Source organism: Chanodichthys erythropterus, chromosome 9, assembly GCF_024489055.1.
Source record: "Chanodichthys erythropterus isolate Z2021 chromosome 9, ASM2448905v1, whole genome shotgun sequence".
Taxonomy (NCBI): Eukaryota; Metazoa; Chordata; class Actinopteri; order Cypriniformes; family Xenocyprididae; genus Chanodichthys; species Chanodichthys erythropterus.
Window position 1 is genome coordinate 17,191,387 of NC_090229.1, and position 18,917 is coordinate 17,210,303.

General features: G+C 36.5%; 2 protein-coding genes across 3 annotated transcripts; one reads left to right on the plus strand and one right to left on the minus strand.

Annotated features, from left to right (window-relative positions):
* The first annotated feature begins 318 nt into the window (after nt 1–318).
* Nucleotides 319–12,649, plus strand: LOC137027435 (adhesion G-protein coupled receptor F1-like). Its single transcript, XM_067395620.1, has 17 exons — nt 319–673; nt 756–959; nt 2,326–2,412; nt 3,451–3,615; nt 4,158–4,261; nt 4,518–4,576; nt 4,673–4,809; nt 4,979–5,170; nt 6,186–6,386; nt 6,548–6,718; nt 7,162–7,340; nt 8,070–8,240; nt 8,501–9,886; nt 11,890–11,931; nt 12,022–12,084; nt 12,170–12,251; nt 12,335–12,649. The coding sequence occupies exons 1-17, from the start codon at nt 319–321 to the stop codon at nt 12,397–12,399; spliced, it is 3,663 nt and encodes a 1,220-aa protein (XP_067251721.1). The 3' UTR covers nt 12,400–12,649.
* A 283-nt stretch (nt 12,650–12,932) lies between these two features.
* epgn (epithelial mitogen homolog (mouse)) lies at nt 12,933–15,106 on the minus strand. 2 transcript variants are annotated; one of them, XM_067393712.1, is made up of 5 exons: nt 15,011–15,106; nt 14,787–14,879; nt 14,291–14,408; nt 13,647–13,799; nt 12,933–13,515 (listed from the first exon to the last, which is right to left on the minus strand). In XM_067393712.1, exons 1-5 carry the CDS (start codon nt 15,045–15,047, stop codon nt 13,461–13,463), a joined length of 456 nt encoding a protein of 151 aa, XP_067249813.1. In that variant the 5' UTR covers nt 15,048–15,106; the 3' UTR covers nt 12,933–13,460. The 2 variants fall into 2 exon arrangements, with proteins under 2 accessions (XP_067249813.1, XP_067249812.1); XM_067393711.1 differs by having other exon boundaries at nt 14,291–14,411.
* Nucleotides 15,107–18,917: the final 3,811 nt, after the last annotated feature.

Genomic DNA, 18,917 nt, shown 5'->3' on the forward strand with positions numbered 1-18,917 from the left:
AGACCTTGCATTTCTACAGGCAGGGGATCCCCTAGAACAAGTGTCCAGGCATGTTGTAACAACAGAGGCTTCCACGTCCTGGGGTGCTGTATGCAATGGGCATGCAGCCGTGGGCTCCTGGAAAGGACCTTGATTGCTTTGTCATATCATTTACTTCAAGTTGCTAGTGGTATTGCTGGCCTTGTGAGGTTTCAGCCATTGATCCAGGGCAAGACTGTGTTGGTCCGGACGGACGGACAACAAGGCGACTGAAGTTTCTCACTTCTCAGACAACCTTAACCTTAACTCGGAGCTCATGTGTCTTGCGACAGCTCCTTCATGCCGATTTCCCCTGAGGAAGGACCTCCTTTCTCCGTGACAGGGCACAATCTGCCACCCACGTCCAGACCTCCTGACCGCGCTCACTTCATTGGAGAGGGTCGGGACCTGCAGGCATATTCGGTCAGCGAAATGTGCCTTGAGTTCGGTCCAATATACTCTCGCGTGATTCTGAGACCCCGGCTGGGCTATGTGCCCAAAGTTTCCACTACCCCTTTTAGGGATCAAGTGGTGACCTTGCAAAGGTTGCTTCCATTCCCAGTCCTTCTGCTATACACCACAATAGGCAGCAACAATGTGAACCTTTCCGCCATGACTCATAGCTGCGTCCCACCCAGTGCCCTTCTTCCCAGAAGTGCATAAAGAGCTCGCAAAGTTGTGGAAGGCACCTTTTACTGCCAGGATTCTGAGATCCTGCCCGGGCTATGTTTCCAAAGTTCCCACTACCCCTTTTAAGGATCAAGTGGTGACCTTGCAAGCACTACCTCAAGACGAGGTAGACCCAGCCTTATCATTGTTGTGTCCAGTACGCACCCTGCAGCTCTTTGTTTGCTTTGGGAAACAGAAGGGGAAGACTATTTCCAAACAGAGGTTAGCCTACTGGATTGTGGATGCCACTGCCTTGGCATATCAGGCACAGAGTGAGCCATGCCCTTTTGGAGTATGAGCACACTCCATAAGGGTTTTAGCCAATGGCACCTCTCTAACAGAGATCTGCAAAGTGGCAAGCTGGGTGACGCATAATATCTTTATATGACGTGTAATATTTTACAATCTCTGGGTTGAGCCAGTATCATTCTGTGTGTTGTCAGGTATGAGCAGATAAAATGTGGGCAACTGGCTGGGTGTACTACTTGCACACAGTGCTTTGGGGTGAAAACTTGTATTTTTTTGTCCATGTGAGTTCCCCATGCCAGCAAATCCTGGATGTGTTTTACTCTTCTGCACCCTGAGGCAGTCGAATTTGGCACAGAAATTCGACGCCAGGCCCAATAGTCATGTAGTATGCTCTTTTCAGATCAGCCCGTATACTTGGGCTATGTGCTCCATATGTAGTGATTCCCTGTTGGTAATCGCATATGATGTATTTTCCACGGTACGGTTTCCATGTTGGTAAACCCATTTCTTCTCCTAAGCAGAGCTCCATTTCTACCACCAGTCACTGTGTTTGTAGTAGTTCCTCTTCAGTTAGGACCTACCACAGTGACTTCTTTCCACATGTGGTACTTCCCAGTAGGTAAGTCCATGTGATGTATTCTCCACATATTAAAGGATTAGTTCATTTCAGAATTAAAATTTACTGATAATTTACTCACCCCCATGTCATCCAAGATGTTTGTCTTTCTTTCTTTCTTCAACATTCCAGGATTGTTTCTCCATATAGTGGACTTCAACAGCTACCAATGGTTTGAAAGTCCAAATTGCAGTTTAAATGCAGCTTCAAAGGGCTCTACACAATCCCAACCAAGTAATAAGGGTCTAGTCTAAAGAAACAATCAGTCATTTTCAAAAAGAAATTTAAATTATATACTTTTTTAACCACAAATGCTTGTCTTGCACTATCTCTGCGATGCACTACGCATTACGTAGTCAAGTTGGAAAGGTCAGACATGATGTGAGTAAATTATCAAGAAATTTTAATTCTGAAGTTAACTAATCCTTTAACCTCCCCTCGGGCAAGATGTGTTCTCCGCAGTGTTCTTTTTCCTACTTAGGAAGAAGAGCGCTTCCCCAGTGCTTAAATCTGGTTACACCCGTATGTCCAGGGAAGTGGCGAATGCAAATCACACTCACCAATTCTCAGTGGCCTTTTCTCAAATTATCAGATATGTTTGGGGCTCCCAAGTGCGACCCCTAGTGTCAGTCTCGATACAACTTCTCTTTCCCTCCATCAGGGTACGGAGGTTACAATAGTAACTGAGATGTCCACTAGTTACTTGACTATCTTTAATCATTAACCATTAGGCTTGTACTTGTCAGATCAATAAAAACCTTTGCTTTTCATAGAGTTTACTATCCCTTCAACCCCAAACACAACTAAAAGCACAACAGCAGTGACGAGTGCTCTGACATCTACCTCAACAACAGGAACAAGTAGGTTCTTCTACAGACTTCTTCATATCAGAGAAATGTTTGTGTGTGCTAAATCAGACTCCTGTTAATATTATTTAATTAATTTTTTTGTTTATTTTACCTTATTGTTTATATAAATATTGCTTGTAAATGTGTTTTTAAAATGTTAATTCCCCACAGCGCACAATTTTATGATGTGAAATTAATGTAAACAGTCAGTTATATCTTGGACAGGACAAAACATCTGATATTTTAAAATAGATCTGTGAATTAGTGTGAATGCAACCTATTAGACCTGCTGCAAATCTATGATGTTATCAGTAATAATCAAATCACATTTAAATATTAAAATCAAGTCTAATTCTTTTTTCCTTTACATTAACATGAAACTGTTACTACCGAGAAAAAAGTACTTTTTAGTAGTGTTGATAATGTGTAGTTTGAAAGCCTATAATTTATCTTATGGTGCATGGCACCGTTGTTATCTCTTCTCCTCATCAGTGCCGTTTATTATGCTGAATCTGTAATTGTGTCTCTTCAATAGCATGTTAAAATACATCATTCTGCGTAGAATTCAGACAGGTTGGATGCATTTTGTGGTCCGCACCAACACTCGCATATGATCCTCTCTGTGCTATCATGTCTTTGGAGCAGAGCACACTATGTGCGTGCTGCAGAGGTTTGCATGACACTGACGCAAAAACTAGATATTTGGATATCATTCGGATATCATAATTACACTGTCTGAGTCACTCCCTGGCCCCTATAAAGTGCACTGTGTCATTCACCATAAATAATATAGTAAATGTCTGAGCAAGAGACCGATTTCAGCCACTGCTTTAGCACCTTTTATAGTGTATCGAGCACACCATAGCTTTTACAACCTTAAGACAAACATATTCATACAAACAGCCAAAAAACTTCCATTTTAATTTCAGGGGGACTTTAAAAAAAAGTATATTGTTTCAAATGTTTACTTTATGTTTGTGATTCTAAAATTCATATATAGAATGTACAAATAAAACATATGCAATGGAAAAATAAACCCTCTATTCTTAGGTCAATCTACCACAACAAAACCACCACCATCAACCGTACTAACAACAAAAGCACCAACAGCTCCACCATCACCACCAACAACAAAACCAGTTACAGTAATACCAACAAAACCATTAACAACAGAGCCACCAACAGCAAGACCGGTAACAACAACACCAAAGTCTGGTAAGTAACGTTTCCAGTATTTTTATTGTAAACTCTAGAAGAGAAGCATCTAAAAGAAATCTAAAGACAAAGAAGTTTACCCCATAACGAATGTTATAAACCTATATAATGCCAGATTTCTGAAATGAAAATTGGGTGCTGGTGGTTGGTTGGTGCACAGATTTTTTTATTTGAATATTGATTTATTTGATATCAATTTTCACACTTAGTTGTCTGTGAATCTTAACATAGTTTAGGTAAATCTGGTAGTCACAGGAAATATAATGTCACGTTCGACTAAATGTTGAAGTTTTGCCTTTTAGCAACATAAAAAAGCAACACATAAGTCACATTCTCTAACAGAGATCTAAGTGTGTTAAAAACCAGAAGATTACTTTAACGACTGGACTGAAATTTTTAATAATAGTATGATAAAAGTTTAATAATAGTATGACTTGTTTGCAAGTCCCAGTTATAACTTATGGGTTTATGGTCTTTTCATGCTTATAAAATCAGCTTGTTTCAATATTTTGTTATTGCTTTTTCTTTTCATTTTACTCCAGTAAATCGTCAGATATCACTGTCAATAGACGAGACATTTGATGCAAGCCTGCAAAACCAGAACAGTGACAAATTCAAGAAATACAAATCAGATATTGAGAAGGCAGTAAGTGTTAAATACATATTGTACTTCATGCAGTTTTAATTAAATATAATCAATGTTTTTGTGTTAGAGTATTAATTCAGCCATATAGTAAGGCTATCATTTATTTTTTATCAACACTGTAAATAAGTAGATTAATGTAAAAAAGGTGCTTGAAATTTTAACATTAAAACTATATGAACTTCATTGTAATAACACAATATTAAAAGCAATTAATAAAAAAATAAAAAAAATTCTGACAAGGCTTTGTCTCATGTAGATCCATAGCAGCTACAAGGATGTAAAAGGTTTCATTTCTGCTACTGTCACTGGTTTTAGGTATGATATTTTTCTTCCCTAAGATTTTTTGCTTTGGCATGGTCATTATATTTTTGTTAATTGAAATGCATCATATGTTTTTTTGTGTTTGAGCAGGCCTGGAAGTGTGATCGTAGACTTCTTTATTACGTCAGCTGAGGTGGTACAGATTTCTGGGGAGATAAACCAAGCAATTTACACCAACATGAAAGAGTTTAATTTCAAAGTTGATCTGACTTCAATCGCTGAAACTGGTAAGATTTTGGATTCTTTAGAACAAATATGCAAAATTATGTCAGATATGTAAAAGACATGTTGTTCAATAGCCATTATATTTCAAAATAAATATGCAAACGCATAGCAGTGTATGTAGTGTATGCTTCTTGGAGCTGTAACATGTCCATATCTGGCCATATGTTCCAGTGAATAAAGACCTGAGACCAAGAGACAATGTTTTCCCTGAACAAGATATAAAACTCTCCTGCCCTGCCACCAGCCCTCTTGGAAATGTAGATTGGAAATTTCAAGGAAAAAACATACAGCCAAGCAATCATTATGAGTTCTCATCAGATCATCTCTCCCTCACAGTCAAGAGTGTTACCATCAGTGATAATGGTGAGTCTTTGGACCCATGTCAGATCAAAGCTGCAGATTAAAAAAAATATATTTCTTTCAGATGAATACAATCGGAGATATATCAATAATCACCCTGATGCTCCTAAGCTTTGTAATGGCAGTGCATAGAAACCACCTGTTTGAAACTGAAAAAAGTGCATTCATCCATCATAAACATATTCCACACTGCTCCTGGGAGTTAATAAAGACCTTCTGAAGAGAAGCGATGCGTTTGTGTAAGAAAAATATCCATATTTAACACATTATAAAGTAAAATAACTAGCTTCCACCAGACCACCTTCTGTCTGACGACGCGTCAGTTACGCTTGTTTCGAAAGTTGAATACGGAAGGCGGTGGACGAAGCGTTTTGAACTGTGAGTATGAAAGTGTAACACCTCTAAGTTGAATACGGAACGTGGTCTGACGGTAGCTTATTTTACTTTATAACGTGTTAAATATGACATAACCCCATAATGTACATAACTGATTAGAAAACCCTAGAAAAACTAAGAAGAGGCAGAGTTATTTCAACGAAAATTCATCAAATGTGAAGTGTCATTCTGGGAATTGTGGTTTTCCACTGTAAATTATACAATGACTTGTTAATTTTCACTTCCAAAAACTGAAAATTTAACAGTATTTTACTGTAAAATTACATTAAATGTATGGTTAGATCTATTACAGTTACTTTTTTGGTTTAACTTTTTGTAAACCAATTAACAGTCTTTTACCATTAAAATCACAATATTTTTTTTACAGTGTGTGCTATGCAGGTGTCACTCATTTACACTCATTCTTCTGGCCTCGCTCTGTTCTCATAGCTCGCATCCTAACAGCTTTTGTCCTCACTCTGCTTGCCACAATTCAAATATTTTTTAATTACAATAGTTCATTTTTAATTATTTGTTCATCTTAATAAAAAAAAAAAAAAAATCTGTGTACTGTTAAGAAATAACTGTTTTAACTATTTTCATGTCTTTGAAACTGAAATTAAACCTATGTCTGTTTTTGTAGGTCGATATGAATGTTTGTACAATACAGCCACAGGGCCACGTATTACTTGGGACAGGATTGACTACATTAAGCCATATCCCAATATGCAAGTACCTACTAATAAGATATACAAATGTGAAAATCAGCAGATTGATGTCATCTGCTGTGTGCATTCTGATTACAACATACAGTGGGTGCAGGACAAAAAAATGCTGAGCAGCAGTAAGTATTTAACAAAAAATTTAAACAGTCATTTTGTAATTCTACAAATTCAGTCTTAAAACAGCAATGGGACAATTTTATTTATTTTATTTAAACATTTTTATTGAAGTATGTAAGTAGCCACATCTGTGATGTCTTTCATCTGCATCTTGTATTTCCAGAAGCTGATTCACTGAATTGTATTACACAACCGTTTACTATCTCGAGTGAAAGTTCATGTGGAAAAAAAAGCATATTCACTTGCAAACTGGACAATAAAGATCTAATTGGATTCTCATATAGCTCAAAAGCTGTGGAACTTGTTGTTTCAAACCTTCTACCCCCAAACAGCCGTAAGTTGAAATTCTGTTTTCACCAATTCTGGGCCGTCACTTAAATTCACAAGAGTGCCATAAATGTGGTGCCATAGTGGTGTACCATAGTGGTGCTTTCATTCCCCCATGACGACTGTGGACCAACGTTATCATATAAACTCATATAAATATTGGCCTAGTTTCACAGACAGGGCTTAGCCTAAGCCAGGATTAAGCCTTAGTTCAATTAGGATATTTAAGTAGCTTTTATAAACGTTCACTAGAAAAAAACATTACTTGTGTGCATCTTGAGACAAAACAGTGGAACTGACATATTTTACAAGTTGATTTCAGTTAAAACAGCTCAAACATGCATTTTAGTCTGGGACTAGTTTTAGCCTTGTCTGTGAAACCGAGGGATAATGTTTTACTTTTTAAAATCAGTTAGTACTAAATACATAATTTTCTGCCTCTTTTCATAGCGGTCACATGCTTTGATGAAGTGTATGGTTTTGGACAATTTGGTGATCGTACAGTGGGAGACTGTGAGAAAAATAAAGTTGGCTACCTAGAAGGAGTGTGTCAGTCTAATGGCTTATGGGAAACTGTAAACAACAACTGTGTTCTTCGTATCATTGAAGTACTGCAAGAGGAATCAAAGGTTTGCTTTTCAGTTTTACTGCCTGCCCTGTTGATTATAATACACAAGAAGTCTATCACCCATGCATCACAATAATAGTTATTTGGTGTAAAAATTTAGAAAAACACATAGCTTCATTGAAAAACAATGTTGTAATTTTTTTTCTCACTTAGAAATGGCTAGTAAATTTTACAAATAACTACAAAGAATTGGCAATTGACATATTGCATTAAATGTGAAATTCTGAAGTAGAAAGACAAATAGTATTTTCTTGTAAAACTTGAATAATCATTGTTTTATTAACAACTTTGAAAAAGCCGAACTTTTTTTAAAAGGGTTTATTCACCTAAAAACCTGAAAATTATGTTATTAATTACTCAATCTCATGTCGTTCCAAACCCATAAGACTTTCATTCATCTTTGGAACACAAATTAAGATCTTTTTAATGAAATCTGAGAGTTCTCTGTGCCTCCATTGACAGCCTACGCAACTTCCATTTTCAAGCCCTAGAAAGGTTGTAAAGACATCATTAAATATATCCATGTGACTCCAGTGGTTTAACCTCCATTTTTGTATCCATTTTTGTAAATACTTGTATGTTGAGTAGATCTGAAAGGCTGATGTTTGTGATATTTTTTTCTTAATGACACAAGTATTGGTCAATCCGGGAATTCAGACTCCAATTGCACAATACAACCCCCCCCCACCCTTTTTTTTTTTAAACCTTTTTCTGTTTTCTTTTTCAAAAGGTTGTAGATCCTGAAACTTTAACAGATTTTGTGATTAAAGTGAACAATGCCACCACAGTCAATAAAGGAGACATAGTTCAATCTCAAGTTACAGTTTCTACAATTGTGGAAATACTAAACAATATTGCAGATGTCTCTCAAAATGTTACGCTGGATGAAGTTGTGGTAACGGTAAGCTAAAATTTATTGCTGTTATAGTTTGATGACTGTACTGCAGTAGTATTATTTAGGCCACACTTTAGTTGATATGAACTTTTACAGTTGAAGTGTCTATGAATCTATGTGCATTTTTATTATTATTATTTAATTCAGGTGTCTTTTTTTAAGAAGAGAAACTGATAAAGCTAAAAACGAGCCTGTAATATGTATTTTAGGCCATCTAAATGTGATGCCTTTTAACAATTTCCAATCTTACAACATTTATCTTACAGAATTTCCTCAATATAGTGGATGTCATTTCATCAGAGACAACAAAACCTGTATGGGTAGAGTTAAATTCAAATGGCGCAAGCCAAGGCAACAGCTCTCAACTCCTAAGTGCCATTGAAAATGTTATAAAAGCGACATCAGACAGCAATTTCAACATAACAAGTCCATCCAACTCATTCCTGTTCAAAAAAGTAACAACATCTGAAAACTTTAGAGATGTATTGAGGCTCAACTCAACAGCTGAAATATTCATCCCAAATATTACATCCACTCATAAAAATGTTACAATCACAACAGTGGCCTTCTCTTCCTTGGGCAATGTTATGCCTGCAAGAAATCGTACAGATAACCTAAATAAGACTGAAAATGTCATCAACGGACTAATTGTTGTAATAAATACAAGCATATCTATCAACAACATAGAGCTGAGCTTTGAAAAACACAGTAATTCAGTAACTCAAAACAATAATTCAGTAAACTTAGGGAACCCTCAGTGCGTTTTCTGGGAATTTAACCTTTTTAATCACACTGGAGGATGGGACTCAACAGGATGTGAGGTCATACGGGTAAACGACACAGTCACTTGTCACTGTAATCACACCACTTCATTTTCAATATTGATGTCCCCTTTTGTTCCTGAAGATCTTGCCTTGTCTGTCATTACGTACGTTGGTGTTGCTGTTTCGATAGCCAGCTTGGTTGTGTGCCTGATCATCGAAATGATCATCTGGAAGGACGTATCCAGAAATTCTACATCACATGTTCGGCATGTATCCTTAGTCAATATTGCTCTTTCTCTCCTGATCGCTGACATATGCTTCATTATCGGGGCTGCTGTCGCAAACCCTGGAGAGGACTATACTAGCTCGTGTAGCGCTGTAGTGTTTTTCACCCACTTCTTCTACCTGGCCCTTTTCTTCTGGATGATGGCCTCAGCCCTTCTGCTCCTCTACCGCACCACTGTGGTCTTCTCTCAGCTTTCCAAATCGGTAATGATGGCGGTTGCCTTCATCGTGGGCTATGGCACACCTGTCCTCATATCCGTTATTACCGTCGCCTCCACTGCCGGAAGTAAAAAATACGTCACTCAGAATGGAACATGCTGGCTGAATTGGGACGATTCCAAGGCCCTTCTGGCTTTTGTCCTACCAGCTCTGGTCACTGTGGTTGTCAATATTATTGTTGTGATAATAGTTATAATGAAAATGCTCAGGAGGGGAGTGGGAGAGAGCAACAGAGATGAAAGGAAAGTCTCGGTGGTCATTCTCAGATGTGTGGTCATTTTGACGCCCCTCTTCGGCATCACATGGGGTCTCGGCTTGGGCATTATGATAGAGCCTAAAGCTTTGGCCCTCCACTACTTGTTTACAATCTTCAACTCCTTGCAGGTATAAATGTTCACTTACATTTTCAATATTGATTAATTTAAAGAAATATTCTTGGTTCAGTAGTGAAGCTCAATTATCTACCTATAGTGTTGATTATCACAAAAATTAATTTCAAGCTCACTGCGAGGCATGTGAATCCGTAAACATTAAAATACTCACCGTTTCAAGATGTAAACAATATAAGTGTTAACGGTTTTGTTGACTTATTTAATTCTGTAAACAGTCATGTGAAAAAAGAAAGGACACCTTTTTAAATTCTATGGTTTTAAGTATCAGGACATAAAAAAAAATAATCTGGTCATCTTAAAATTAAGTAAAAACAACCTCAGATCAACAACAACACATGGCATATTACTCTGATTAATTATTTATTCAGCAAAAATAGAGAAGCCATTTGTACACCTTATTGCTTGTAGAACAACCTTTAGCAATAACTTGAAGTAATAATTTTCTGTATGACTTCATCAGTCTCACATTGTTCTGGAGGAATTTTTGCCCATTGTTCTTTACAACATTGCTTTGGTTCATTGAGGTTTGCAGGCATTTGTTAATGCACAGCTCTCTTAAGGTCCCGCCACAGAATTTCAATCGGGTTGAGGTCTGGACATTGACTGGGCCATTGCAACACCTCAATTCTTTTCTTTTTCAGCCATTCAGGTGTAGATTTGCTGGTGTTTTTGGGATCATTGTCCTGTTGTATGACCCAGTATCAGTATCATTTTCCGTTCAATGTTGCGCTTGATGAATGAATTACCCAAAACATATCTTTCAATGCAAAGAGAAACGCACAGACTGCAAATAAATTACCAACCAAACAAAAGCACGTTCTTTCCAAGAGCGTAGTCACAATCGATTGCACTGCCGTCTCATTAACACGCACCTGAATGCTCCAGACCAGCAATGATCAATTAATCAAGGACATTTGATTAGCAGTGCCTGACTGCTACTTACTCTTTTAATTCCTGTGGAAGCAGTAATGGTGTACTTACAGTAGTTTATCACCCATTGCTTCTCCATTTTGGCCTTGTTTTTGTTAAAGGTGCCCTAGAACTTTTTAAAAAAAAAGATGTAATATAAGTCTAAGGTGTCCCCTGAATGTGTCTGTGAAATTTCAGCTCAAAATACCCCATAGATTTTTCTTAATTCATTTTTTTAACTGCCTATTTTGGGGCATCATTATAAATGAGCTGATTCAGGGCTACTGGCCCTTTAATTCTCGTGCTCCACGCCCACGGAGCTCGCGCTTGCCTTGAACAGTGCATAAACAAAGTTTACACAGCTAATATAACCCTCAAATGGATCTTTACAAAGTGTTCGTCATGCATGCGGCATGCATGCGTCGGTTATATTGTTTACATTTGATTCTGAATGAATTTGAGGCTGTGCTCCGTGGCTAACGGCTAATACACTGTTGGAGAAATTTATAAAGAATGAAATTGTGTTTATGCATTATACAGACTGCAAGTGTTTAATAATGAAAATAATGACGGCTCTTGTCTCCGTGAATACAGTAAGAAACGATGGTAACTTAAACCACATTTAACAGTACATTAGCAACATGCTAACGAATAATTTAGAAAGACATTTTACAAATATCACTAAAAATATCATGTTATGTCCTTTCTTTTTCACACATATATTTATTTAACTTAGTTTTCTTATGAAACGTTGACACATGCCAGTCAATTAGTCAATTAAACCTCGCCTCTTTTTACAATCGACTGCAAGCTCCATCCAATCAACAACCGATGGATTGAACCAAGTCCCCACCCTATATTTTTTTCCCATAATTCATTACACTCAGATGTCACAATACAGAAGAAAAGATCTGTCACTACTTCCATTTCATTGCAACTTTAATGAATTCAACATTATGCTTTTGATTAGCTTTACTTGTACTGAACCTTGAATATTCCTTCAAAGATTCATTCATTTCACATTATTACAGATTATCCGAAATAAACAATGACAACTAACTCGTATGGCCTGTTCATTAATTTTAGGGCTTCTTAATATTGGTCCTTGGAACACTGATGGAAAAGAGGGTAAGAGCTGAGTTTCTTGCTTCATGAGCTGTGCTTGACATCGCAAGTTCTAGGTATTTGTTGTCTGAGACACTTATTTATTCCCATCAGGTTCGGCAGACACTTAAAACAAGACTGAGAATCACTAGATTGACTGGATCCCGTGCCACATACGTAAACACATTTTCCTCATTTGTTTCCTTCAAGTTTTTCATGCTAAAACATTTATGAAAACACAGTGCCATCTTTCCTATCGCAGAGTTCTGGAGCCCAATCCTACAGTTCTTCCAACAGAACGACTCTTACAGATGTTTTCAACACCCTTTTGAGAAGAGGGAGGAGTAAGTTGAATGTCAATGCACTGCATATTGATTTCTGGAGCATATTGTCTGAACTTTTAATGCAACGATTTTATTTTTTACAGATGCTAGGGCAAATATCAGCTCATCCTACAACTCTAGATCACCAGAAGGTGTTTTGAATGCTTAGCTGGACAGCATTTCCTAGAATGCTTCTCTAATATAGTCTACAACTTTTTACTGAGAGTGTTTAATTTCTGTCTGGACTTCAAGTACAATGCCTTCCAGAATGCTACAACTGGAATATTCAGTACTTTGCTGTTTTCTGTTGGTCAACCAGATTGGCCAAATTAGATTAAAAACATCTATTGATACCAAATTAGCATTTTTTCCTGTACACTCTGTTTAATGAGAACAGAAATTAAATTCTGGTTTCTGTGTGAACAACACTTTACTTTGTCCTTCTCGATTAAATCCATAAATGAAAAATACTTGTTTCAAATGTCATTATTAGGGGTGCTTGCCAAGACGAGCATCCTGATTATTTTGAAATTATTTTAATTTTTTTCCCCAAGGAACTCACAGCATGAAATTTCTCTATAATCCCAATTTTTGAGTTTAAAGTGAACAATGACATCGTAAAGTTCACATTTCTGCAATAATGCAACAGTAATTTCAAACAAAATGCATTTATATATTTATATTTTTATTTTAGGTGCAAATTTTATACAAATCTTTCAATAAATAAATATCATACAAATACATTACAACAGTTTAGGTATTATTTAGCAATATCATATGTTTATAATTGTGCAATAAATACCATGTGCACTTGCACAATACATTCTTTACTGAGACAGCATATGACATTTGCTTACAGATAAACAGAAATTCATCTGATTGATAGTTGTACATGCAGTTTTTTTCTTTTGACCATTTTAAATAAAAGTACATGATAAGCAATGCTCATGTTCACGCTTTACAGTGCCCATGTTATAGTATAATTACAAGTATCGTGCAGCACTAAGAAACATGTGACTGTTGAACAACCTGCATTTTCCAAATGTGATTGCTATTGTAATTTATTACATTAACGTGTCATTCGCGACTCGCGAGTGTTTATTTTGCCATTCTCGCTCTGTCCTGTAGAGGGCGTTGTGCATCTACGCCATAGAGTCTGACTAGATGTTTCGTCCCTCTTCCTTTCTTTCTCCTAAATTTAGGAGCATTAATTATATCTAGCTAAATATATTAAACAGAGTTTTCAGAGCCATAGTTCTTGTAGGGTGGTGACGACTTCCGACACCTGTGAGGTACAAGAAAATATTATTTAATCATACATACAGTGAATGCTTCTATAATTTTTGATTTTAGTGAGCCTTCGTAATAAAAGCATTTGTTACTTGTATAATAAAAGACTAAAATGCTGTATTTTACCTTTTCTGTAAGCAGAAGTACATCAGTCCGATGATGGACCCCAGTAGTAAAACTACACCACAGCTAATTCCAATGAGTTCTTCAGGACGCGAAAATTTTTGGGAGTCCAAAAGTAAGTGTTCACAGCGCATACCACTGTACATCTGGCTGCACCTAAAGACAGTGGAAATTATGTTTGTCAAGGAGGTCTCGGGATAGGCCTATAGGAATCTATCATTTTGAACAGTAGCTATTAATAGAATTGTCTGTATACTTAAAAAAAAAAAAAAAGGCACTGAAACCATTTTCACTGAGAAATTGCTGGTCACAAAAATTAAAAAGAAATAGTAGTTAACACTGAAATATTTTCTTGCAAAACATTCTCCAATAATCTGATTTGTTTAGGCTACATCTTCATCTACATCTTTTTTTTTTTTTTTGCAGAGTAAGCTGTTGATTCCTAGTAAAACATTTGGGTGGGACATATCCAAAGAAACATCCCATTTTGTAAATATCTACAAGGCTTTATTTACATCACAGCCACAACCCAAGATTTGCAACTTTCTAATCAAACAAACATAAACCAGAAAATCAAGGGTTCATTGGGTTCAAACTGATGTGGTCTTTAATTTTATAGGTGAATTGTTTTTAGTGGCTGGTCTCACCTGCAGATGGGGGTGTCCAGTTCAGAGGAGTAGGAACACACACCATTGAAACAGAATCCTTCATGTTCTGGACCGCAGGGCCTTTGAATAGCCAAAACCCGTGGTTGCTCTTCACTACCTACTGATAGACACACACACACACACCCAGACCGTTTTACTGGATAAGCATGAAGGATTGTGAGTTTAACAGATTGGTATTCAGACTTGTGTCCACATGCCAAAGAACCTGCATTCTTAGCACAATGAATGTTTAAAATGACGTTTGCTCATTTCATACACTGCAAAGTTCTGATAACAAATTAAATAACAGTCTTTTGAACAATTTAGCACCTGAAATATTAAAAAAAGACTACAAGGAATAAATATACAAAACAGGTCTTTTAATAATATTTCACTCACAATATTACTGTTTTTACTTGGGACAACTTTCAAAACCTATATATATATACATATATATTGTTTTTGAAAGTTGAAAATCTTTTTTAGGGGTACTTACCATCAAGTGTTGTGTTGTATTGGAGCACATCATCTAAGTTCTCATTAGTATCTCCAAATCCAGAGAAGAGGACTAACACCATCAATCCAAGTACTGATGGAGTTTTAAGAATACATTAAAGACAATAAAGGTGATATATATATATATATATATATAGTTACTTCAAAGTAGAAAATACATTTGTTTGAAGCTCCTCGTGCTATGAAAAGTATATTAGGACTCACCCTGATAATGAAAACCCCTTTTATCAACCTGTGTCATGCTGTGGCCACAAGTACAGATTCGATTTGACTGGAGATTCTGGGTCTGATCGGCTTTCGTCAAACTTCTGCTGCTTTCTGGATGAAAGTGTTTTTTCCTCACAATTTATAGCATCCTTATCCTTTTGTGCGTCACAGTCTTTTACCCATACCTGTATAATGTGCCGCATCATTTCCTGGTCCACAGGCCAGCAGCATGCACAGACGTGTTTTTGCCCCCATGTTTTTTTTTTTCCCCCTTTTCTTTCAGTGACCAAAGTATTTGCCAGCAGCTGCAAAAACAGATTCTTGACATAGCTGCTTATTGGCACAAAATATGTCAAATAAAAGTCTAATAACAGATATAACAGAACATAATTGCCAAGACCCTTGGAACATTGAAAAAAAACTGACTGAAAATCAGTCATTTATTATTTTAAAGCATTTATGTGGGAGGACACAATTTAGTAATGATAAAACAAATATTTTAGTTATTTTGGAAGATCCATTTCAAGAGTAACTTCCATCTCACCAGCAAATTGGATGTTGAATATTAAATAGGCCATGATTCTAAATTCTATGACGTTCTATGATAGCTATCCCCCCCCCCCCCCAAAAAAAAATCATCTATAATCAGATGAGGATTTGATATGACCTCTGTCATTGATACCATTCAGTACATTATCCATCGCAATGTTTTCCAAAAAAAAAAAAAATGTTCACCCTAATGTTCATCTTTTGGGTTACACTTTAAAGGGATAGTTCACCCAAAAATGAAAATTCTATCATAATTTACTCACCCTTATGTTGATCCAAAGGTTCTTTCTTCTGCGGAACACAGAAGAAAATATTTTGAAGGATGTTGGTAACCAAATTGTTTTTGTCATTGGCTTCGATTGTGTGGACAAAAAGAAAAAAAAAACTTCTTTATGTTTTATGTACAACCCTGTAATTGTTAAAATTTCAAAGGATCAGCATTCTCCCCTAAAAGTGAATGGGCAGACTAAACCATAAGTCATAGAGACTTGACACTTGGAGCTACAGCAGTGAAAAGTGTGAAATCGCTCATAACCCCTAAATTGTTAGCCGTAGGCTTAAGTGTCTTATATTTTTGCAATCTTTGGCTTGCATGCGGATTCGATCGTTGCCCTAGTGAAAATTTCAGGTATTTTAAATTAAAAAAAAAAATTAAAAAAAAACTTTTTTTGCGAACTAGTTCTAGGTTTTTATCCAATTGGAACCAAAATTAGTGCAGTCTGATTGTCAATAATTATTATTATTAAAAAAAAAAAAAAAAAGAGCCACTTTTACTAAAATGGATATAACTCGTGAATGGACTGATATATTTTCACCAAACTCGGCACACATTTGTAAGAGCTCATTCTGTGGTTGCATGAAAAAGGATGCAGCTACTGGTCATTTGGTGGCGCTATAGCATGGAAAAAACTGCTATAACTATGGAACCGCAAGTCTGATTGACTTGAAAATTGGCATGCAGTGTCTTTGTACAAGGTGCCAAGACTGCCTTTGAGGACATTTGCATATCTTGAAAAACATGGCCGATGACAAAATAAGTTTGAGCAGCTATCAGACAAGACATAACGGAGGCTAATTGGAATAAAACTTACTAGGCCTGTTTGACTCATGGCCATAGAGGCCTGTGAGACATTTGAAAGAAATCAGACACCAGAGGCCACCATCAGATTTTATATCATGCAATTTTTCGCACACACCCACGATGTTCATACCACATGCTAGAACTCCTCATTGAGCAACTTCACCTTTAGGACCGCCACTGTCCATCAAATCGTTCATTATATATTGGACATTATTTCAAAAACCAACTTTGGTGAACTAATCCTAAATTTTTGACTCAACCTCAATAAAAACACTATGTCACAATTTTCAGGACTCTATTGGTCAATAATTATCAAAAAAAAGTTGAACTTTGGCCTTTGGATAGCTATAGTGGGGTTATTTAGAAAATATACATTGCCAAATCTACCCGAAAGCCTATCATTCCTAAACGAAAACTCAGAACTTCGTATCATTTGGTGAGCACATGCGGCATATGATTAAGAAACATGCAAACTTTTCTGCAGATCGGCCCATAAGTGGGACTTTTAAAGGTGCTAAAGAGGATGTTTTGTTTTATACATTTTTGCAATATTACTTGAAACTGTCTTTACTATCTGATAAAAGACTATTTATTAGGTGCACTGAAAGGAATAATATTAATATACATCATCTGTGCACAAGTTAGGGCCTTAAAAACATCAGCCAATTGTTTACGTGATCATCGCATAAACGATTGGCCCTCTGGCTTGTCAATCACTGCCGTGACGTTCCTTGTGAGAGACGAGCGCATCTGCGCGCTCCAGTAACTTTCCACACTCCACAGGCGCCACATGCAATGTTTTTGTCAGGAGACAGGAGTAACAACTGCAGATTATGAGTTACCTGCGGTGAGTCCGACATAATGAATCCACTAACACGACACAGTGAATGCCGGTGGTAAACACTCGTGTTCCAATACGAGTGTTTACGAGTTTTTGGGAGGCGTTCCGTCGAAGGAGAGGGGTTGTTCTTACGCATGCGCTCATTTCAAAAACTCAGTAACAGTCTTTGGATTCTCAGTCGACGAAAAAATCCTCTTTATCACCTTTAACTGTTAAAAAGGTATAAAAAAGCTGTATTTTCATGGCAAATCCCATGAAATGGCTGAAAATGTCCCTCTTCCTGGCTGATTTGTGTAGAAGTTCAAGTAGTAAACTGCCTGTATTGGCTGTAAATCATGCTAGCATATATATATATATATATATATGTGTGTGTGTGTGTGTGTGTGTGTATGTTTAAAACAACATGAGTGTGAGTAAATTATGACAGAATTGTCATTTTTGGGTCAATTATCCCTAAACTTTCCAGGATACATAAACAGATTCAGTAACACTCTTTTGATGACCCACTTTAGACATTCTACTAACTACAAGCAACTTTGCAACTACATGTCAACTAACTCTCATTAGAGTATTAGTAGACTGTCTGCTTAATATCTGCTAACTCTTTATTTTGATGGTCCCCAACAGTCATTCTACTGACTATAAGTAACTTTGCAACCTCATGTCATGTTATTCTAGTAACATTAACACCTAACCCTACAGTCTATTACAGTCTAATATACTCTGAGGGTTAAGTGACATGTAATTAAAAAGTTACTTATAGTTAGACTGTCTAAGGTGGACCATGGAAACCATAGTTTCCTTAAGGAATACAGTTTCATACACACCTTCTCCTTGTACACAACCAATATTTTGAGCAGTTATTTAATTGCAAAAAGAATCAAATGTATTTTATAGTCATAGATAGATATAAGATTTCTGAAGTCATATTTTTAGCAACACAAAAGCCCACATAACACAAAATGAAAATTCTGTCATCATTTATTCCCCCTTATGTTAGTCAGTTGATTTCTTTCATTCATTCATTCAAAAAAAAAAAAAAAGTAAATAAAAAGCACTATAAAAGAAGGCAATTTCCCATATCTCAGAAATCTCACTCACATTCTCAATTATACACGTTAAGACATGTCACGTTTGACGTCAATGATGCCAAGCGTCATGGTTTTTGCGTGCCATTCCTGAATTTTGACTTAAATTTCTGGTCTGATCCTTATACAAAGTTATTATACTGTTTAACAGAAGTTTTAGAAGAAGCACATAGGTGGCACAAATTACTTTGACAATACTTTCAATTCATTTTTACGTTTCACAGCCTTTTTCTAGGGCAAAATATACACCCACCATATGAAATGTCATAGGGAAGCATCAGATATATTTAATTCAATGTTTGTTTGATTTTGTTTTTTTATTGGCAGTTAGGATGTAAAGGACCC